Source organism: Phragmites australis, chromosome 21, assembly GCF_958298935.1.
Source record: "Phragmites australis chromosome 21, lpPhrAust1.1, whole genome shotgun sequence".
In the NCBI taxonomy this organism is placed as follows: Eukaryota; Viridiplantae; Streptophyta; class Magnoliopsida; order Poales; family Poaceae; genus Phragmites; species Phragmites australis.
The window spans coordinates 9,656,606-9,680,005 of NC_084941.1; the positions used below are offsets into that span (position 1 = coordinate 9,656,606).

Genomic DNA, 23,400 nt, shown 5'->3' on the forward strand with positions numbered 1-23,400 from the left:
TTTGACGGTTTAGATTTGTTGAGCTCATTTTTGTTTCACCCGGTATCTAAACATGGCGTCATCCAAGCAACAGACTTAAAAATCAAGTTATTTTTTACATTCCCACAGTCAACGCCTTTTTATTTATTAATTTTCAGAATACCCAGGTATACACTGAAACACCATGCACATGTCCATAATTTGGTTCTCCGTATCAATGGGCAGCTAGCTTGCACATTAACTCCTTAACAAGAGCAGGGAAGCTTTTAGTCAGATGCTCAAAGCCATCGGTTTCCACGACCGCTTCCAGTAGACGAGGAGATTTAAGGAACTCAATGCAAGCCTCCTTCAGTCCATGGCAGTTGTGCTGTTCAGCCAACACCAACGTTGTTGCGGCCGTGCGCACGTCTAGGTGCCTGCACAACCTGTCCTCGCAGATGAGCTTGAGCCTCGGCATGCCGTACCTCACCGCCGCTTCCAGCAGACGTTGAGCCATCACAGCCTCCTCTTGCCCCTCCATCTCCGGCAGTGAGTCGGTGTATATGAAATGTAGCAAAGCCTTGAACACCTGAGGTAACATGTCATCAATCCGGAGAGAAACCATTGTGGCGGCGCTCTCTTTCATCGTGCCCCAGAGCTCTGCCTTGAAGACTGGCGACCGGGCCGCAAGGAGAAACCTGTGCGCCCTGAATGTCTCACCGGCAACCTGGAACGTGACGTCGGCGCCATCTTGAGCCGCGAGCAGATCGCCAAGATGCCGATTCAGGTCAGATGGTGGCACTGCCACAAACGGCGATGCGGCGATCCTGTCCTCCGTGCGGAGCTCCTCGGACATAATGATGTCGCAAGTGATCTTGAAGCAGTCGTCCAAGAGGTACTCCGACTTCTCCAGGAACGCCGTGCTAATGAACTGAGCGATGCCGAACCCGACGCCACCGGGGAGGTACTCGTATGGTTCTGTGGTAGAAGTGTTCGATGGCACTGGTTTCCCTGCCCGGTCGAGCAAACAGAACTTGGTTCGTGCCTTCACGGGTTCGCCGGCACTCTTGTCAAGGTGGAGGAAGACGGATACGAAGTCGGCGTACTCGGATCTCAGGCCATTGGGGTAGTATGAGATACACCAGGAGCGACCCCCCACGCTGAAAGGGAGAGATTTAATGAATTGGCCAGTGGGGAGCTTATGCTTGGTGCGCGAGTAGCCGTCGATGTGGAGCAGGTGGTGCCCCGTCACCGTGGCCCCGACGATGGCCGAGGCGGAGCGGGGCTCATCGACGCCAAGCGCGGCTGATCCCGGCGCCGGCATGGCGGCAGAATGCGGAACGGCGGCCGGCGAGGGTTTTGCCGCTTGGGCTGGTTTTGGGTTGGGGACACGATGAGCTCTCAACTCAAGATATGCTTAAGTAGCTCAGGAGGAGTACTAATTTTATATGCCTTCAAAGAGGAATTATAAGAGTCACCCTTGCTTTCGTCAGAAGTCATTCCTTCTTTCGACACTGGGTAAAGGGGACTAGGATCTCCTGACTTCACGTCGCCGTCACCGACGTCATAACTCTAGAGGATCCCAATCTGGGTAAAGGCGCAAGCTCTTCTCAAAAATTCCGTTTATGCGGAAGAAATGGATCTTCAGCCATCTATGTGCTGTTATTCGAAATTTGAAATTTTGCAGCAATCTAGAGGCACAGTTGATGGTGTTGACATTTGTAGAACCTATATGTACAAGTGGAAAGCCATGTAGTAAAATTTATGCCATATGAGTATCCTGTGAAATGAAGAGGCAAAAGGTGCATTAGTTTTCCTGAACGACAAAAAAGCTCCATTAGTAACAAACTTAGATTCATATCAAGATTTTTCAAGAATTGTAGTGAAGATTTCCCTTTGTAGATTAATCTTATATCAAGCTTTTTCAAGAACTGTAAACTATGCCATTTACTTATTCAGAACAGGGTAAGAAAATAAGCTAATCACAGGACATCCGCGACAAGAAAATACAAATATAAGAAACTGTTGTTAAGAGACCCAAGACAATCCACATACCACGGAGAAGTGGTATAAAATTAGGTATATCAGCCTGTACAGTTATATCATGACCTTCTGATATTGGCTTATATCAATATGCTTTGGATTTGTCACCACGTGAGCGTGCCTCACCATAGACCTCATAGACTACAGTGCTATTAGTGGAACCACTCCGGGCGAACGCGAGCGAGAAAATCTAGCTCGCCGAGAGTACAAATCTTTTACTTGTGAAACAGACCAATGAGAGGGCACCTTTTCGAACTCATGACTGGCCTTCCTAGCTGACCCTCTGGAAAAATGGCTTTTCCCAAACCGTTTCGCTCGTGAGTCAACCCGGGAGAGTGAGCACGAAGAACTTTTTGAGGCGAGAAAAAACTAAATTTGAAAAAACTAATTTGGATATGAGATGATCATTTATCTCCTTAGGGATGGAACCATTTACTAGTTTATTTGTTCGTATGGATAGGATATCTAATATTTTGTTTGTTTTAATAAATAAACGTGGTGAGTATATCTAACTTTTCTGTTTGTTTGGATGGATGGGTGATTGTGATCACTTAAACAAATAGTAGTTAGGATACTTTTTCTTGTCATTGATTACGTGGTAACTGCTCTTACAAGATATGTGTTTATATGGTAATTACTTACAAACGCTTACAACACATGTGCTTATGTGGTAATTATTCTTACAAATTCTTACAATATATGTACTTGTGTGGTAACTACTCTTATAATGTGTACTTGTATGGTAACTGCTCTTACGACACGTGCGCTTGTGTGGTAAATACTCTTACAATATATATATTTAGTGGTAACTGCTCTTACAATGCATGTGCTTGTGTGATAAATGCTCTTATAAATTCTTACAATGCGTGTGTTTATGTGGTAACTGTTTTTACAATTTATGCGCTTATGTTGTAACTGCTCCTTCAACATATGTACTTATGTGGTAACTACTTTTATAAATTCCTATAATGCGTGTACTAAAAAGTATGATCATAATATGTTGGACAACAAAAACTCCTTTATCATGCAAAGTTTTGTGATCATTAGTCATATCCAAAATTTTCATACAAAGAGATACATACAGCTACAATCAATAGTAATTTAAATCTTAGCAAGAACTATAGCCAACACAATTCACATGATAGCAGTTCCACATAGCAGATTACATAATAGAAATATCCAGTATTATGATAAAGAAGTTTACATCAGGTCTTAGCATTGGTACATACCAAAAGCATACATAAATAATCAACCATAGTTCAGTATCTTTGGTTGGAAACAAAAGACAACCAGCCATACAATAATCAATCTGCCATCACCCTAGAAAGTGCTGAGACACATACCTTGCAACCCACACCAACTTGTCAGAGACATCTAGTCCATAGAATGCCCAAGCAATGCTAGGTTTCTCACACAAATGGGCATAGTAGTGAGAAAGATGGGCACCATCAAAATCAGGGAGGTTTTTAATTCCCTGCCAAAGATCTTTTGGTGATTTGCTTTGATCATCTTCATCCACCTTCTCTATAGTCGTGGTAAGCCTATCAACAAGCCACACATAAGTGTTGCTTGCAGCCCTGAGTCTTCTTCAATTAGGGTTGATCTGGCTTTGTTCGATGGCTTGGGGGCTATGGAGGACTCACCAATATTATGAGATTGTGCAGCCTCTTCAGATGTAGCAGCAACACCATCTCCATTCTCAGCTTCATCATCTTCAATCTCAGTCATTTATGTAGCTAGATGATCGCTTGATCCTTTTGCATACTTCCCTCTGGCCAAAGCATTGCCAAAGATTGTGGCAATCTCTCGGTAGTGCTCAATAGGCTTGTTTAGATACTCAGCATCAGCTTTGTGTGTCTAGCAAGCAAAAAAGAATATGTTAGACACCATATATGTAGCAAGCCTACCCAGCAAATATTCAAAGTATGTGGAACAACAATACCTCCACAAGGCCTGTGTACCGAGTATGGTCAAGTACAATATTGTAGTTGTCTTCATCCCATCTAGCACCACTGAGCTTCTTGAGATAGGTAGAATTTTCCTTTAAAAAATTGGCATGGACAAATCAACCTATATAAGTAATCTATTACCTTGTGGGATGCATAGGCCATCGTCATGCGCCAAAGCATCAACTAGCACTACAACATCCTGGGTTGTCCCCTCCCAACTAGCCAACACGTATGTGAATTTAAGATCAAAGTCTACAGCTGCCATCACATTTTGAGTGCAAAAGGACTTTCTACCACGAAACAAAGGCTCCATGTCCTTAGAAATAGATGCCATTATATGTGTGCCATCAATAGCTCCAATACAATCCTATTTTCACAATAGTAACATGCCAAAAGATTAAGAACTATACAATGCTGACCCTAAAATGATTAAGGAGTAATTACTTAATATCATACCTTAAAGAATGGAACATACCTTGGGTTCCCTGCTATTTTGGTGGGGGTCTCTAATGAAGGTGGCCTAATATAATCATTCTATAGCTCACCTATGGCGTGGAGGACCAGTTTAAAGTACCGGCTAACTGTTTCAGTGGATTTATCATAATTAGTGGAAACTAGCCTATTTCTAAGATTTGTGTCTAATTGTGTTAAAAAAAACATGGTGACTTGTTGCTCTACACACACATGTATAATGTTGGGAAGAAATAAAAGTGTAAGGTAGTCAAAACATTTAACAAGAAATAAAAGTGTATATTTTACAATAGGCAACATAGCATTCCAAGTCTAAGACAACACTTCACTCATTCCTCACACCTTCTCTTTGTCTTCGACCACCTTCACGGTATCCCCAATATTTTGCGAAGCGGTAGCTTGTGAGGCTGGTGGGGCAGAGGGTCTCGTTGTTTGCGAAGCAGTATTTTGTTATTTTGTGTAGGCTCCTAATTGACGATGATGATTTTAAAAGAGTCAACAATATTATTATGTGTAAATTTTCAATTCTCATTGCAATATACGGACATTCAACTGGTGTCAACTAATTTTAAAGTCAGCAGGGCCCTCTTGCATCATGCATGTGCAATTCAGAGTTGAGATCCTGCTCGCTGCCTCCTCGCCATGCTACTGTGAACAGGTCCCAGGCGGTTCAAGCAGACCTCACAGGGAAACCCTCCTCTTCCCACGTCACACAAACTAATGTGCAAATTTTCTATGCTAGAACATGCACGGCCTAAACGATCCGGCCCAGCGCGATGTAGTCTGTGGTCTTGTGCAACACACCCGTAGTACAATCATATGCCTTCAAGAGACCAAGCTTCACACCATAGACCATGCACTGGTCATCCAAACTCTCGTACGTCCCGACAGGACAAATCTGATGGAGAAAAATTTTATATGACCCGGTGGGGATAGATTCCTGTGAGACCCTCTCTCCCTCCACCGGCTGCATGACATGTCAGATACATCAGTCCTTGTATGTACAATGTACGACATGTGTCGGCAAAAAAGAGGGTCTCACAGGAGACACAATCCTATAAAAAATTTCTCCAAACCCGAGGAGGAATCTTACTTGCCTGCTCAGAGCACTACATCACGCTTCCGAGAACACGCTGACTGCAACAATCACCATGAGAGCTGACAAGACTAGACTAGCTTGACTCTCACGGGTGTGTACGGGCCACAGGATGATGCTGATAAAATCAGCTTTATGCAGGAACTTAGGGCCTGTCTGGCAGGGCTCCTAGAGCAACTTCCCGGCTAGAATCAGGGGGAGCTCTGTCAAACAGCAGCTTTCAGCTTTTAGCTCCCTGAGTGGAATCCGTGGGAGTGATTCTTTGAAATGAACTAGAAGTTGGGGAGCTGAAAAAAGCAACTTCCCCTGATTCACTTCTCGCAGAGAATCACTTCCTCCATATATTTTATTTTAGAGAATCACTTTCATCCACAAAATCACTTCATACAGAGAATCACTCCTCGCAGAGAATTTGAATCAGGGAGAGCTCTACCAAACGGCCCCTTAAAATCCATCACCTCTCCGCACCAAGATCAGTGGCTCGTGCTAGGCAATTTCAACTTAATTTACCAAGCTGTAGACATGAGTAACACAAACTATGGGTTTCTTCAAATCAACACTAGATGAATTAAGGCTCAAGGAGATACGACACATACAAGGATCGATCGATTCTTCTGCACCACCCAATAAGAGATTCTTTTCCCAGCCTGTTTTCTACATTCCCTGTCGACCCTAATGTCTGATCACAGCCCCCTTCTATTGCTTGGAGAGAGCAACCTAGCAGTCACTAACTCCTTCTGCTTCGAAAATTTCTATTTATTTTTTCTTGTTATAAATCGTACGTTCAAAGAAAGAGGCTGAGGATAAGATAGTTCCACGAGAAATTGATGCAGTTGACTCTGTCGTGGAGCCTAGAATTGAGCAGCGCTGGGTCCATGTCGTGGTTTGCCACCAGGAAGAACTCGTGCCACTCGCACGCCTCGGCCACGCCGCATGGCCAACACCACTTTTCGAGTAAGGTTTTTCAGTTACCACTTTCTCCAGGTTGCGTTTTGTAGCAAGGCGCATTGCCTTAGTCATGGAACCTTCATCTCTATGTCCCATAGCCATCATTCTGCTGCTGGTGGGGCACTACGCAGCCATGGTGCTCCTCGGGCTGGACATATATCCCTGTATGCCACCTCCGTTACCTCCTCCTACATCTCAATCTTATCGAGGATCTCATCCAAGCCATCAACCGATGTCATTGCAGATAGAGTCTCGATCTTGTCACAGTCTTCATGTTCGCGCACGCTCCATTGAGCATACACAGGGCTTGTAGTTGCTGGTGAGAGGGCCTTGAAATCTGCTCTCACTTGCATATCATGTGAAGCACCAGGGCTAGAAATGCCCCCTGTCAGCACCTTATTCACATCTGCGGCACTGTAACCTCCCGCTTGCTTAGCGTGTCACTCATCATCCATGGCACAGTGCCCTGCACAGCTGCAGTACCATGCAGGGCCTTATCTTGTTCCAGCGAGACCTAGGCCTCCCGCTTGTGATCATCAATAGCCACCCCGGCTGCTAACAAGCAAGCCAAACAGCTCTTGGCTACGTGGCAGACCACACTTACCTAGCATGCCCACGTCCTCCCTCGTGCCCACGACCACTTGCTGGCCGCGCGCCTCTAGCGCCCTCGCTACCACTAGCACGTTCTCCGTCACGCACGTCCTGGCCTACCGCGGGCTCATGGCCTCTGACGTGAAGTGAGGGCTCCAGTGGGGAGGAGGACTGAAGCACGATGCTCCTACATGGAGCAGGGCCTCCTAGTGGAAGGAGGCCAATGGTGAGGTGGCTGTGGAGCTTGGCCTCTGGGTGGAGGTGGTCATGAAGCTCAGCCTCCGGCATGGAGGGTGGCTGGAGAGTGGAGGGGCGGCCTGAACATGGAGATGAACTGGAGGGGGTCTCTAGCGCAACAGCGAGCTTGAGAGGGTCTCCGGTGTGGCAGTGAGCTAGAAGGGCCTCCGGTGTGGGCAGCTTCGGTGCGAGGTGGCCCAGAGTGGAGGTCTTCGGAGACCATCCCAGCCTCCGGCACGAGCCTCTCTAGCACGAGGTGGATCAAAGGCAGAGGTCTTCGGAGCCCATCCCAGCCTCCAGCATGAGCAGCTCCAGCATGAGGTGGACTGGAGGCGGAGGTCTTCGGAGGCCATCCCTAGCCTCTGGAGCGAGCAGCTCTAGCACGAGGTGGCCTGGAGGTGGAGGTCTGTAGATCGAAGGCCTCTGATGAGGAGCTATGTGCGGAGCGCGAAGGGGGAGGTTTGAGTGTGGATATGAACTAGAGGGGGTCTCCAACGTGACGGTGAGCCTGAGGGGCCTCCGGCATGAGCAGCTCTAGCGCGAGGTGGCCCAGAGGTGGAGGTCTATAGAGCAAAGGCCTCTGACAAAGAGCTTTGCGCGGAGTGCAGAGGGGGAGGCCTGAGTGTGGAGATGAACCGAAGAGGATCTCTGGCATGATGGTGAGATGGAGGGGCATATGGCGTGATTAGCTCTGGTGTGAGTTGGCTCGGAGGCAGAGGTCTTCGGAGCCCATCCTGGCCTCCGGCACAAGGTGGATCGGAGGGGGTCTCCAGCATGAGCAGCTCCAGCGTGAGGTGGCTCAGAGGCGGAGGTCTTCGAAGCCCATCTCGGCCTCTGGTGTGAGCAGCTCTGGCGTGAGGTGGACCGGAGGGGGTCTTCAGCGTACATCCTGGCCTTTGGCATGAGCCGCTCTAGCGCGAGGTCTTTGGAGGCAGAGGTCTTCGGAGCCCATCCTAGCCTGCGGCGCGAGGTGGACCGAAGGTCTCCAGCGTGAGTAGCTTCGGCTCGAGGTGGCTCAGAGGTGGAGGTCTTCGGAGACCATCCTGGCCTCCGGCGTGAGCAGCTCCGGCGTGTGGTGGACCAAATGGGGTCTCCAGCGTTCATCCTGGCCTCTGGCGCTAGCTGCTCTGGCGCGGGGTCTTCAGAGGCAGAGGTCTTCCGAGCCCATCCTTGGCTCCGGCATGAGCCGCTCTAGCGCGAGGTGGACCGGAGATAGAGATATTTTGAGCCCATCCTTGTCCTTCGATGAGGTGGCCCGGAGGCGGAGTTCTATAGAGCAAAGGCCTCCGATGAGGAGCTATGCGTGGAGCGCGGAGGGGGAGGCCAGAGCCTAGAGATGAACTGGAGGAGGTCTCCGGCGTGACGGTGAGTCGGAGGGGCCTCCGGTGTGAGCAGCTCTGGCGTGTGGTGGCTCAGAGGTGGAAGTCTTCGGAGCCCATCCTGGCCTCCGGCGCAAGCAGCTCTAGTGCGAGGTGGATCGGAGGGGTCTCCGCATCCATTCCGGCCTCTGGTGCGAGCCGCTCTAGCACGAGGTCTTCTGTGGGGAACCATCCGGATAATATTCTAATTAATCACCAGGAGGATCATTATTCATAATAACAACCTCGATGATTAACCAGAATATCATCTCAGTAGTCCTGGCATGTGTTTTGTGCCCATGGTCGGAATACATGCCTTTACAACATATAGCATCCCAACACAACTTAAGAAAGAGCAAGTAATTAAAGTTATATTACAAGTTCTTAAGCATTTACCAAGTTATTACAATTTATAGCAAAAAGAGAGTTAGGAGGAGACTAAAACCTGCTTAACTCCTAACCAGCAAAAGAAACTAAGCAGCGGAAGACTAAAAGCTATACAACAAAAGGAGGATGGAGCCATATGCCCTTAGGCTCCATCACAAAAGCTCGGTAACTCAGTAGGATGCACTACTCAAGCTCGCCACCACCCTCGGCAGGCATGAAGTAGCTAAACACCACTTCTCCATCACCTGCAAAACCTGCAGATCAGTTGAGTACGAAGGTACTCACAAGACTTAATGCATATAGGGTACATATAAATAACCAAACTCTAAGGATCATACATTGAGCTATTAGCAAGGAAACAGCTATAAGGTTAAATACATTTAATATGCTTAAGCAACCTAGACATATGTGTGAGCACCTATACTTAACCAACATAAACTCTTATCCAACAACTAGTACATGAGTGTAAAAGGAACCAAAGTAATACATCAGAGCCAACATCAGCATTTTCCAACCATCACCCATACCACCATTAACCCACAAAGAAACTCTACAATGGTGCGTATGGACAAAAAGCATGCTCATGACCGAGAGCGCAACATTTCGAAATGTTTTTACACCCTGCAGGGGTTACTCCTTTACCCACATGACACGAGGACCATTCGGCTTATGCCACCCGCTAAAATGCATATAAGGGGTACTCGTGACAACCTTTCACTATAAGTCCCAACCATTTGATACATGCATCGCTCGGCGCGGAGGTATCCAGAACCACTCTTGGAGCAAACTAGATACTTGTACAAGCCTGCTCGCTCACACCGTCGATATTCAGGCCCAAATGATCGTAGCTACAGAGGTATTCGGCTTACCTTACCATTAGATCAGCATGTGGTGAGTACGGTAAATGCTTAAGCCAACGGCGGCCAATGGTCAGTGCTTAACCGATGCAAAGTGGTCTACGGTATCCGGGCTCCCTCCCCGAACTACCCTAGGAACCTCCTCCAAGGCAGATGATACCCCTAACACCGCCCACATCTCATCTTATCCTCACCACTCATCCAACCATCATCAATATTTGCAGTATGAACAATAAGTAAACCTATAGCTCGCGAGCGATGGAACAGTCCACCACTCGACTTCGACCGATGACCAATACATTGCTAAGCATCTCGTATCACTTCTATATTAACAACATTATATGAAGCCCAGGTTATAAGGATATAGATTCATCAATAAGCTAAGGTAGAGATCATGCATCAACATAGGTTCTACCCACATCGATCCGACATTGACTCACTAAACATGTGAACATACATAAAGCATAATTTATCAATTTAGACTCCATAATTCATTCAAAGGGTGCAATATACTTAGATACTTGCCTTGCTGCTCATGTGACCTCCTGATACTCCCCGCACAACACTCGCAAAACTTGGGAAGGTTAGCGTCGCCATCAACCATGGCCGGGTCACGCGTCGGTTCTTCACTAAACAAAAACGCGTGCAATGATGAGTATGAATGAAATGCAAAATGTATGTCACCATATGCATATAAAGAAAAGTCATGAAAAGTATGCTTTATAATGCATGAACATTTTTTTCAGTTAGAACAAGTCATAAGAAGACTAGCAAAATTAGATTCACCAATTTTGGACTTGTAAAGAATTAACGGTAAATTGATGAAACCTTAACCTAATTAATTCATCCTAAAATGTTAATTAATTATTTAACAGATGGGGACATTTTGAATAGGTAGAGGAGGTTATTATGAAACCAAAAAAATTAGTTTTATAATTTTTGGAGCTACGGAGAATTTATTATGAATTTTACAAGCCTCATATCGTCTAATGAACAGTAACTGCGGAGACTCCGCATTTTTGCGGAGTATCTGCGAATTTTTGCGGAGTCTCGGACTGCAGAGTCTCCAAATTTTTTTTTGAGTTTCTGGACTTTCCAGAATAGCTGTTCTTTGTGGGGAAAAATGGCCAATTTGATTTGCTAGTTTCTCCAATCCAAAGAGAGATATGTTTGAGATATTTTAGAGAGTCTAGAATTCACTCATCAATCTAGCAACACGATTCCTAACTCAGATCTCCCCAAATTCTTTAATTTAGTCCAAAACCTCATGAACTCATGAACTTCACAAGCCTTACTCCAAATTCGAAATTTATCCAACTAAAATACGGATTCTTGCCATGGATGCCTAGATGACTCACCCAAGATGCTTTGCCGAGCTTGGGGATAGTTAGTTGAAGGAAGAAAGCTCAGAAAGAGGAAGAACACCGGTGCTTCTTGTGCTTCAACCATGAACACCAAATGATGTCAAAATCGGCTCGAATCCTTCGGAAAAACGAAAATAAATTAGAGGGATGGATAGCTTACGAGCTAGTGATCGCGTAGACACTACATGCGCACCTCGATTCCTTCTTTTGAGGTGAGATTTGGGGCAGAAGAAGAGAGTGCTTGAGAGAGTGGGAGAGGGGAGCTCCCTGCTATTGTGTGGCCGGTGGGGAGCATGGTGAGGGAGAGAGTGAGCTAAGGGAGGGGTAGGTGGTGCTACCTAAGGGGTGGTTGGCCCATATATGGGGTCCACATGCTAAGATAAAGAGTTCATTTTAACTGCAATTTTTATTTTTTTCTCTCCCGAATTTATTGCTCTTATCCAAATGACTCATAATGAAGTACTCTAGTGTGCCAAAATAATTTATCATAAATTTAATTATAATGTTAATGATATATGATTAAACTTAATCATATGATTATGAAATTTGGAACGTATCATCTTGAGAGGTGGAGGTCTTTAGAGCCCATCCCGGCATCCAGCGCGAGCTACTCTGGCACGAGGTGGACCAGAGGTGGAGGTCTTCAGAGCCCATGACTGGTCTCCGGCGCGAGGTGGCTTGGAGGCGGAGGTTTGCATAGCGAAGGCCTTCGGCGAGGAGCTGTGCGTGGAGCACGGCCTCTGGCACCGAGCGCAGAGGTGGTCACGGAGCACAGCCTCCGGCTAGGAGGTGGGCCGTAGTGCAGTCCGGAGCTCATTGGTGGTGGCCATTGGCCATTGCGTCCACCATGCCCTGCATGCAATCGACACACGCGTAGCTTCTGCATGGTCTCCTGTTTCGACTGCCTGGCCATCCCCATGTCGGCAGCTGCTCCTGCTTGCATGCTAGCTACGCACTTAGAATCAGCTCAACACTGCACGCAGCTTTCACTCGACATGCATGCATGCGATGGTGGTGTCGTCTGTCTGGCTCGGTGTTTCCTGCTTGTATTTGTTGGTACAAAAAAGGCCTTTGTTTGCATGGCTCCATCATACAGGTGCTGTTTGACTTGACCGTGCGGCTTTGGCTCTACCCATCACGAGACTCCTCAGACGGCGAGAGCTCTACGAGCTATGCCCAGGAGTCGTGGACCCACGCGGACTATGCAGCGACATGCATCGTGGCCCCGTTGGCCTCCTGTAGGGCCTGCTTCTTCGGTGGTCCGGTAGAGCGGTGCACGAACTCCAGCAAGGAGAGCGGCCTCTGGCGAGGAGGTAGGCTGGAGCACCTGGCCTCTGGCGAGGACGAGAAGGTGGGTCAGAGCGCTCGTCCTTCGTCGTGGAGTTTCTGTAAAAGCTAAGCATATACTCGGGGTTGTCTTTGATCAGCTGCATGTATTTGTTAGAATATTCATATACTAGCATATCACTCCTAGAGCTAGTGACGATAGCAAGGGTACATTAAGTGTTCTGACAAGCTGACACACCAGTGCTTATAGCCATATAGTTTGGCGTGCAAAGATGGCGTGAGACCTTTGGGCTTGAAATCGTGCCGCTGCTATAGCCACGCGGCCTGTCAGAGTTGGAGTGCCTCTTAAGGCTTAGAGGCATGCGGGCTGCTAGCTTGAGATATTTTAATTTTTTAAAAAGAGTGAGTAGCAGGTAGTCATTTGAGATATTTTAATCTCTCAAAAGGATTGACTAGCAGATGAATTAACTCCTACGATATAATTAAGCTAGTGAGGTACCCATGATCGGAAGAAGCAAAACTGATTATGACAACTTTTAGCAAGCTACAAGAGTATGTAAGTAAATAAATATACTATTATCTCCTATGCCACGAAAATAAATATCTTAGAGACATGGTTTCACCACTTAAGGATTTTAGTCAAGTATTGTGCTGCCATGCCCTATTGTGGATATGAGGGTGACCTGCTGCCCTGTCGCAGCATGCGTGAAGCTGTGCTGCCGAAGGCATGTAGTTACTGCTAAATCTAATAAAATATTGGAGTAGATATTTATTCGCAAGGGAAACACACTTATCTGCGTCTTTATGAACCTGGTGGTCCGAAGTTGGCCTTGGCCTGACACGAACCTCGCGAGCGCCGCACGGGCCATGCCACAACAGTCTAGGTGCTGAACCATAGCCTGTACGCGTAGGCGTGTAGCGCGGTGGGGACTTCAACGAAGATGTTGAACAAAATGGCAGTGGCAAGCTAGATGTCAGTGGGTTCACGCACGTCGGTCAAAGCGGATGGTGGCCCTAGCAAGCCCGCTCATGCTACGATGGTCTAGAGACCGACGAGCCCGCATGCGTGGGAGCGCTTTTTGGGGGTCGTCTGCTCGGGGTTGGCCACTCACCACGCTATTGGTCATCGCCACTTGTCCAACAGCAGGGATGGTGAGGATAAGCGTCGCCCCCTGCCGCTGTATGTGCAACGCGGTACACTCGCAACATGGCTGCCATAGATGGTTGTACGTTGCGTCCCCTAGATCTGCTCCTTACCTTTTTTGACGTAGCGATTCGCTCGAAGAATCCCCACGGACGACGCCATCTGTTGGGGCACGAAAACGTGCCCCAGACAGAACACGGCAAGAGTCCTGCTCACTAAGGAGGGATCAAGCTTGAAGATGGCGTGAGAGCCTTTTTTGAGAGGATCGGAGAGAGAGAGGGGGATAAAGTCTAAGAAGGTTGTGTCATAAGGAGGAAAAACTAGAGTCCCCTCTTCTGCCCCTTGAGGGATTATATTTTATAGAGACAAGGAGCAGGTGAAATTATCACTCTGTCTCTAAGATATTATGTTACAACTATATGTATATGAGGGTATTTTGAGCTTTTAATCCTTTTACATGCCACGTGGTAACAGAAATATAATCGTTGCTATAGCCATACCATTATAGTTATCTAAATATCTCAAGGCTTTGGCGTTTTTCTAACAGCCTTGTTTCATGAAAGTTCATATAACACAGAAGAGAAGAAATCACACTCTAATACATAACGCATAATAACACCCCAATTATCAATAGGCAAATATGGAAAATAAAGGTACCCAAAACCAAAAAAAAAAATCCAATGGTACTTACGCAAATGAGTACTATTAACTAAAAATAATTTATCCAAAAGATATTGGTAAGAGAGTAAAAAGTGTTACTTTATTTTATAAAAATAAGATGATTAAGCACTTTTTTTTGTCGTTTTCCCCGATGCATGGATTGTAGTCCAATGGTTTCCAATCTTCACCCAGTGTATAGCGTACCAAATATATAAGGTAAATGGCTACACGGTCTTCGTAAATAATAGAAAGCTAAAATAATGATGGCGGTAGCTGCTTTTTATTGGTCATTATAGATATAAAGAATGATATTGTGCTTAATAAAAAGAAAAATTGTTTTTATTTATAGGTTATTTATACTTGTACGTATTGGCTCCATACATCATCAGTTCTGCAACATCAGAAGCATAGAGAGACGGTAGCAGCAATGTGCATGCACTGGGTGGTCAAAGATTTTTTTTACCTGATTTAGATAACAATTTAGACCATAGATAGATGCTCCTCCACCATAGAACTACACTGGAGTGCTTTCTCTCGTTGTTATGTTGTGCCTCACTGGCTGATTTCATTTTTTTCCCTTTTTTTTGTTGTTGTTGTGTGCATCCTTATCCTGCAGAGATGTAAGTATACTCTTATGTGATTGCATGATTGTATCATCTTGATGTGATGATGAGAGTAAAAATACTTCTTTTATCCAAAATAATAAGAAAAGAAATGTATTCTTGGAAACTGCCCCACAATGACGAGCTAGAAAAAAATGGTCAATAGCAGCAGGAAAAGGTGACATTGGATCGTCCAGCAATTTTTAAAGGGGAAATACCAACGAACATCTGAAGGCTCTAACAGTAGTTTCCAATTCCAATCATTATATATACCTTCTGTCAAAAGAAAAACTATAGCTTAACCCTGTCCTACCTGAAGTAGTGAAAAGAAAAACACTATCCATGCAGCTTTTTTACTGAACAAAACATGCATCTACTTAGCAAACACAGTGCAGTTTCAATTAATACAACCATGTACCTGCAGAGATTGTATGAAAAAACGAACAAGAAGTATGGAACTTGCAGGTAAATTGATTTGGGGGTTTATAAGTAATCAAAAGACACGGATGCATTACATCACTCTAAGGATTAATTAAACTAAAAAAACATAGTGCTAGTATTTCGTAGCTTCCTTTTACTAAAATACAAAATTAGACAACATACATAACTGTATTTACCGAAATAGATAATATATCGTCATAATTACAATTTTAACATTCATATTCGGCACTTCATTTACTTAAAATTGACTTTTGATACACCGTACCCCTAAAATAACATATTCGGCACATCGCGTATGAACAGTAACAATAGTGTGTTTGAATTTTGCTTTCCCTCTTCTTCAAAACGGTGGGCTTCTGTTACTCCAAAAATTTTAAAACTTTTTTTATGTGTTTCATAACCTATGTGCAACCCATTTTAATTAGATTCACCAAAAAATCCTTTGTATATTTTAAACTAAAATTCTCCAAAAAAAGGCTACTTTTATAACTTGTAACAATTGTTAGTGTCTCAAATAAATTGCAAAAATCTAGGAAATTCACTAATATTCTTCTTATGTGATGGACTAATTTCTAAAATTATTCCTAGCCCTAGGTTAAATGATGAAAAAGTAAGTTCCTTTGTAATGATCCATTTATATGTATTTTTATTATTTCATGTGATATTCTTGTTTTAATTCAATTTGAATTCGAACAAAATTCAACTATATAGAGTAGTCTAGACCAAGTCGCTCCACACGAGGAGGATGTGAGCAACTAAGGAAAAATAGTCAGCGGGTGAAAACCCACGAAATTGAAGATGGAGTCGATGAAATTTAGAGGAGAGGCTCTAATACCATATTGGGAAGCATTGTCACCTCTCTCGAGGCTGTGTGGATGTATATATATAGACTGCCGAACCACAACTAGAGTTACAAATGGATTACACCTCATACAGATGATTTCGATCACATGAAATAATGCATGGATACAAAACTGAGTTTATCTCTGAGTTCTATCTCTAAACCTATCCAAACACAAAAGAACAATATGTTCATCGTGGAGTATGTCAGAAAGATGCTGAGTTGGTTACAATGATTTTTTGGTAAACTTACCCCTTGATTGTAGGTTTTTTGCATGTTTAAATTTATTTTTATTCAAATTCAATTAAAAAGAGAATATCAAATGAAATGATAAAAATGTATATAAATGGAGCATTACAAAGGAACTCACTTTTTCATCATATAACCTAGGGCTGGGAATAAGTTTAGAAATTATTCCATCATATAAGAAGAATATTAGTGAATTTTCCTAGATTTTTAGGAATTTATTTGAGACACTAACAATTGTTACAAGTTATAAAAGTAGTCTTTTTTGGAGAATTTTAGTTTTAAATATACAAAGGATTTTTCAATGAATCTAATTAAAATAGGTTGCACATGGATTATGGAACACATAAAAAAAGTTTTAAATTTTTTGGAGTAACAGAAGACCACCGTTTTGAAGGAAAGGGAAACGAAATTCAAACGCACTGTTGTTACTGTTCATGCACGACACTGTTCATAACCGTTCGAATATGGCACCCCAGTATATTTTTGGCACACTATGTGCCGAAAATGTACTACAGTGCTATATTCGGCACACCATGTGCCGAATATAATATTTTCGAGGTACGGTGTACCGAAAGTCAATTTTCGGTAAATGAAGTGCCTAAAATGAATGTTAAAATTGTAAACATGATGATATATTGTCTATTTCAGTAAATACAGCCACAGCCACGTATGTTGTCTAGTTTTAGATTTTTGCCGTTTATTTGCCTTTTTATAGACATCACACGTTACAGAAACACTATATGTTTAACTCATCTTTCCCAAAATCAACGATCAATAAGATTTCTCTTAATAATGAAAGTACAACTCTTAGTCTCTATATCAAAGGCATCAAAACGCCTAGAATGCACACAATAATTTTTTAAATTCATATTGAAGAGGACTTAAACTTGGATGATCTAAAGTCATGTTTGGTTTTTTTGCCCACTAATCTTATTTGGCAAAATTTAGCAGCACATATTGAATATCTAACTATAGGGTATATATGTATAAGGAGTATATCATATATAGATGGGGTATGCCGTGTGCATACTTAATAATTTTGAATATTATGGAACCGAATCTGCGATACATGATACGCTCGGAATTTAGAAGGTGTATAATAAGAAAACCTCGATTGCTTACCTAACTGAGAAGACTAGTATCCAGAACATATCTATCTACTTGGACTAACAAGGAAAATGACTCCCTATCGACTACAGTTAGATAGAAGGTGGTACATCACTCTTATATAAGGAGGGGACCCAAACTCTCCAGGAGAGGCTCTTTTTCTCTGGACTATTGGAGGCAAGCATCGGGACCTTAGCATAGGAGGAACTCGGTGACTTTAACTCTATGTTAGATCAGATCCGATCTACTCCTTTTAATAGGTTAGCCACATAATCATCCACACAGGAGGTAGGATATTACTCCGATCGGAAGCTCAAACCTACATATATCTCGTGTGTCCGACTTCATGCTCGATCTTTGATCTATAAAGATAACCCTATTATTTTTGAACACATTATCGGGAACAAATACTAAACAAGACAAACCTTGCTAGGAGAGAAGAGTCAATTTGGCTCTCCCTCAAAATCAAGAAAATCATAGCCGAATCTTGCCTAAATTCAAACCAATCAAAGGAATCAAACACCTCTATCTTTGCTAGGCAAGACAGGTAGGGGTGGATAAAAAAATCAAACATACCCTAAGTGTATATCTACACCTTATTTTCTCTTGACCTTAAGGATTAACTCCTTCAAAACAGAGGGGCAGCTTCTCGCCAAATGCTCAAAGCCGTCGGCCGCCGCTACGGCATTAAGAGCTGACGGAGGCTCGAGGAACTGGAACACACCTCTTCAGCCTATGGCAACAGTGCTGCTCGGCCAAAGCCAGGATGGTCGCCGCGGAGCCCACGTCAACATGCCTGCATAGTGTCCTCGCATATCAGCTTTAGCCTCTCTATGGCAAACCTATCGGCCGACGGCCGCGACGAGCAAATGCTGACAAATTGCAGATTCCTCGTGCCATGCCATCTCTGGCAACGCATTGGTGTACACGAATCCAAGCAGAGCCCTAAACGCTTGTGCCTCCATGTCATCTATCTCCAAGACCGCCGCAGCATCACCCTCCATCATCATGCCCAAGAGCTCCACCTTGAAGACCGGTGATCGGAACACGAGGATATACGTACCTGTGTGCTTTGAACGTCTCGCCGGCGACTCGGAACGTAACATCGGTGCCCTCTTCGGCCGCGAGGAGATCGGCGAGATGCCGGTGCAGGTCCGATGGCGGCACATCGACCAATGGAGACGATGGCGTACGTAGCTCTCCTCTCCTCGGCCGAGTGGAGCTTCTTGATTGTGAAGCAGTCGTTCTTTAAATGCTCCGAGCTCTCCAGGAGTGCCCCTCTTGATGAACTGTTCATAGCCATAGCTGTAGCCGTCGGCGGAGTACTCATGGATCCGTGAGGTTAGGGTGTGGGACGGTACCGGTTTCTCGGCCTGAATGCCTGATCGAGCAAGCTAAACTTGAACTACGCCTTCACGGGCTCGCCGCCACTCTGGTCGAGGTAAAGGGAGACAGATATGAAGTTGGCGCTGTAAAAATTAGATTAAGCGAGGTACATCGTCCGTACTCGCGTTCATGTTAATATAGGGCCGGCAACAGCCGCCGGCGTGGCTCATACACGAATTAGGGATTGAATACAAGATATACAACTTCCATATTTGAGATATACAGAAAATCTAGCTTTCCTAACCAATGTATCTTGCTATATCTTCAACAGCCTCCCTCAATCTTAACTTCCCAAGTTGAGATTGTGCCTGAATTCCATTAACCGACGAACTGACAAGGGCTTGGTGAAACCATCGGCAACTTGATCTCCTGTTGGCACAAACTGAACATCCAGTAATTTGCGAGCAACACGCTCTCTCACAAAATGATAATCAACTTCTATATGTTTAGTTCTTGCATGAAAAACAGGATTAGCCGATAGATAGGTAGCACCAATATTATCACACCAAAGACGAGCTGCTGAAGGATGAACTATACCAAGTTCATTCAATAATGTTTGTACCCACATTACCTCAGCTGTTGCATTAGCTAATGATTTGTATTCTGCTTCTGTACTAGATCTTGACACGGTCGCTTGTTTTCTTGCACTCCAAGATATCAAATTGGATCCTAAAAATACAGCAAAGCCCCCAGTGGATCTCCTGTCATCTAGGCAACCAGCCCAGTCTGCATCTGAAAAAGCACTTACCAACATGGAAGATGACTTGCTTATCTTGAGTCCAACACCCAAGGTTCCTTTAACATATCTCAAAATTCTTTTAACTGCAGTAAGATGTGATGAAGTGGGGGAATGAAGGAACTGACACACCTTATTTACTGAAAAGGATATATCTGGCCGTGTCAAGGTTAGATACTGAAGAGCACCAACTATACTCCTATAATGTGTTGAGTCCTTTGGCCCCAACTTCTCTCCTTCTGATATTGACAATTTTTCTGAAACAGACATGGGTGTACTTACTTCCTTGCATGTATGCATACTTACTTGCTTGAGCAACTCCATAGCATACTTTTCTTGTGTCATCAGAATCCCATCTTCTCTCTTCTTTACTTCTATGCCAAGAAAGTAATGTAAATCACCCAAGTCTTTGAGTGCAAAGTCCTTCTCTAGATCTCGAAGTAATGCTGAGGTTGCATCTGAAGAAGAGCTGGCAACAATAATATCATCCACATAGACTAGAACAAAAATAGTGAGTTTTCCCTTACTGTAAAAGAACAAGGATGTATCTGCCTTAGATGGAGTAAACCCAAGTTCTTGTAACCTTGTACTCAATCTGTAATACCAAGCTCTTGGCGCTTGTTTAAGGCCATACAAAGCCTTATTCAACTTACATACATAATGAGGCATAGACTTGCTTTCATAGCCTGGTGGTTGTCGCATGTACACTTCTTCCTCCAGAACACCATGAAGAAACGCGTTCTGCACATCTAATTGGCGTAGACTCCATCCCCTTGAGACTGCAACTGACAATACAAGACGAATAGTAGCAGCCTTCACAACGGGACTGAAAGTATCCTCATAATCAATACCATAGCATTGTTTAAAACCTTTTGCAACTAAACGTGCCTTATATCTATCAATAGTTCCATCTGCCTTCTTTTTAATCTTGTAAACCCACTTGCAATCAATAATATTTTTCCCTTTAGCTGGTGGAACTAAGTGCCAAGTTTCATTTTTCATAAGAGCCAAAAATTCATTATCCATAGCTGTTTTCCATCTACTATCTCCTAGTGCTTCTTGAATATCACTCGGTTCACCAGTGACAGTAAAATTCCCATACCTCAATGTGCCATCAGTATATACTTTTGGCTTTCGAATACCTTGTTGAAGCCTTGTTGTAGGTCGGTTTGGTGCAGGCGCCGGCGCTATTGAAGCCTGAACAGGGATGCCAGGTGCAGAGTCTGCCACCGGTGCAGATTCGGTTGAGGATGCCTGCTGCTCGGTGTGCTGTTCAGTTGCTTCCCTGTCCTGGATGTGTCCTCCTTGTTGCTGCTGGTCAGATATGGAGGAGGAGCCTGGAGTTGCTGCTGCTGGTCCAAGTGCCCCTTCGAGTTGCTGCTGGTCAAATGCCTGTTCGTCAGAATTTTGCCCCTGTTCAACATTGTTTTCTGCAGAATGCTCATAAGCGGGATTAGCAGGATTTAAAGGGAAATTCATCATGGATTGATCATCTACATGTACGCCCCCATGATCAATAGGTGATGGACTATGAGAGGCACTAGGCAGCAGCAAAATTTCAGAGGTCAATCGAGCACCAGCATTCGGATTGAGGCGAGCAAAAGGGAAGACATTTTCATCAAAGACAACATCGCGAGAGATATAAACACGACCCGTAGAGATGTCGAGACACTTAAATCCCTTGTGAAGAGGACTATATCCAAGAAAAGTGCATTGTTTAGATCTAAATTGAAGCTTATGGGAATTATAGGGGCGAAGGTTCGGCCAACAAGCACAACCAAAAGTGCGAAGCAGACTATAGTCAGGTTTGTCATGGAATAAGAGTTCCAAAGGAGTAGTGTTGTGAATGACTTTGCTAGGAAGACGATTAATAAGATAGGTGGCAGTGAGAAAGGCTTCATCCCAGAATTTTAAAGGCATTGATGCATGAGCAAGGAGAGACAAACCTACTTCAACAATGTGACGATGTTTACGTTCGGCCGAACCATTTTGTTGGTGGGCATAAGGGCAAGAGACATGATGAGTAATACCAATGCGCTGGAAAAAGGAATTCAACTTCTGATATTCGCCTCCCCAATCTGTTTGCACAGCAATAATTTTCCGATCAAAGAGTCTCTCAACAAGATTCTGAAATTCATGAAAGCGCTGAAAAACCTCAGATTTATGTTTGAGCAAATAAATCCAAGTAAATTTACTGTAGTCATCAATAAAACTAACATAGTATTGCTTTCTTCCAACAGATTCTGAAGCAGGACCCCAGACATCAGAAAAAATAAGTTCTAAAGGAACTTTGGAAACACTAGAAGACTTGGGATATGGTAATTGATGACTTTTTGCTTGTTGACAAGCATCACACACAGAATCTTTATTTGACTCACAAGAAAAAGGAAGATTATTTTGGCTAAGCACTTGATGAACAATAGATAAAGATGGATGACCCAAACGACTATGCCATCTTGTAGTAGATGGTTTGACGACTCCATAAGCTTGCTTGCTTGAACTGGATGGGAAGGTTGGCAAAGGGTAGAGACCACCCTTACATCGACCGTGAAGAAGGGTTTTCTTCGTAACCTGATCCTTAACAGAAAAGAAATCAGGGTGAAATTCCAAGAAAGCATTATTATCGGTAGCAAGGCGATGAACAGAAACTAAATTTTTGCTTGCTTTAGGAACATGGAGAACATTATTTAGATAAAGATCACGACTAGGGGTACGAACAGTAGTATGACCAATATGATTAATTTCCATACCTGCACCGCTAGCGGTGTGGACTTGATCATTGCCATTGTACTTATTTCTCACCGTCAATTTGTCCAGCTCACTTGTAATGTGATCAGTGGCTCCCGTATCGGTATACCAATTTGTGTCAATACCGTACGAGGTGATAGCAGATCCAGCACTCTTCTCCTCTCCTGTGAAGGACGTGTCGAATCTCTTGTAGCACTTGATGACAGTGTGCCCAAACTTACCACAAAGTTGACATTGCGGTCTTGTGTCAGAATTGTTGGAGTAGCTGACATTGGATCTGCCTTCGCCACGGCCGCGGGAACCATTGCCGCGCCCCCGGCCTCTGTTGCCACGGCCGCGGCCACCATTGCCGCGACCACGTGAGGAGGCATTGGCCGAGTGATTCTGCTGAAATCCTTGATGAAGTTCAAGGCGAGTCTCAAAGCCCACCAGCTGGGCAAAGAGCTCGTCCATGGTGATGGGCTCAACACGAGCTGCTATGGCCGAGACCAAGGGATTAAACTCAAGGTCCAGGCCGGAGAGGATGTAGGAGACCAACTCCTCATCGTCAAGGCGCTTCCCAGCCGACGCCATCTCGTCAGCCAGAACCTTCATCTTGTTGACGTACTCCGCAACGGACATGCCGCCTTTCTGGGTCGTAGCCAGCGCCATCCGTGTGTTGATCACACGTGCGCGGGATTGGGATGCAAACATCCCGTCGATCGCCTTCCACACCGCAGACGCGCTCGTGAGCGACGCCACCTGGGTGAGGACCTCCCTGGACAGCGAGGAGAGCAGGTACCCCAGGACCTGTTGGTCTTGCGCCAGCCACGCAGCATATGCCGGGTTCAAAATCTTCTCCTTGCCGTCCTTGCCTCCATCGATCTCCACAGGCGGACAGACCGCCGTACCGTCGAGAAATCCCATGAGCTGCGCACCGCGCAGAGCAGGCAAAACCTGC

The 23,400-nt window shown here is 44.6% G+C and overlaps 1 protein-coding gene, 1 non-coding gene and 1 pseudogene across 2 annotated transcripts; all 3 read right to left on the reverse strand.

Moving 5' to 3' along the window:
• Positions 1–118: 118 nt before the first annotated feature.
• On the reverse strand, positions 119–1,369 carry LOC133903004 (BTB/POZ and MATH domain-containing protein 2-like). Its single transcript, XM_062344334.1, has one exon. It carries the CDS (start codon positions 1,280–1,282, stop codon positions 194–196), a length of 1,089 nt encoding a protein of 362 aa, XP_062200318.1. The 5' UTR covers positions 1,283–1,369; the 3' UTR covers positions 119–193.
• Positions 1,370–18,186: 16,817 nt separating this feature from the next.
• On the reverse strand, positions 18,187–18,893 carry LOC133903152 (BTB/POZ and MATH domain-containing protein 1-like; annotated as a pseudogene).
• Positions 18,894–22,876: 3,983 nt separating this feature from the next.
• On the reverse strand, positions 22,877–23,015 carry LOC133904179 (small nucleolar RNA Z247). The gene has a single exon (XR_009907414.1). It is a non-coding gene; the product is annotated as a small nucleolar RNA Z247 (small nucleolar RNA).
• Positions 23,016–23,400: the final 385 nt, after the last annotated feature.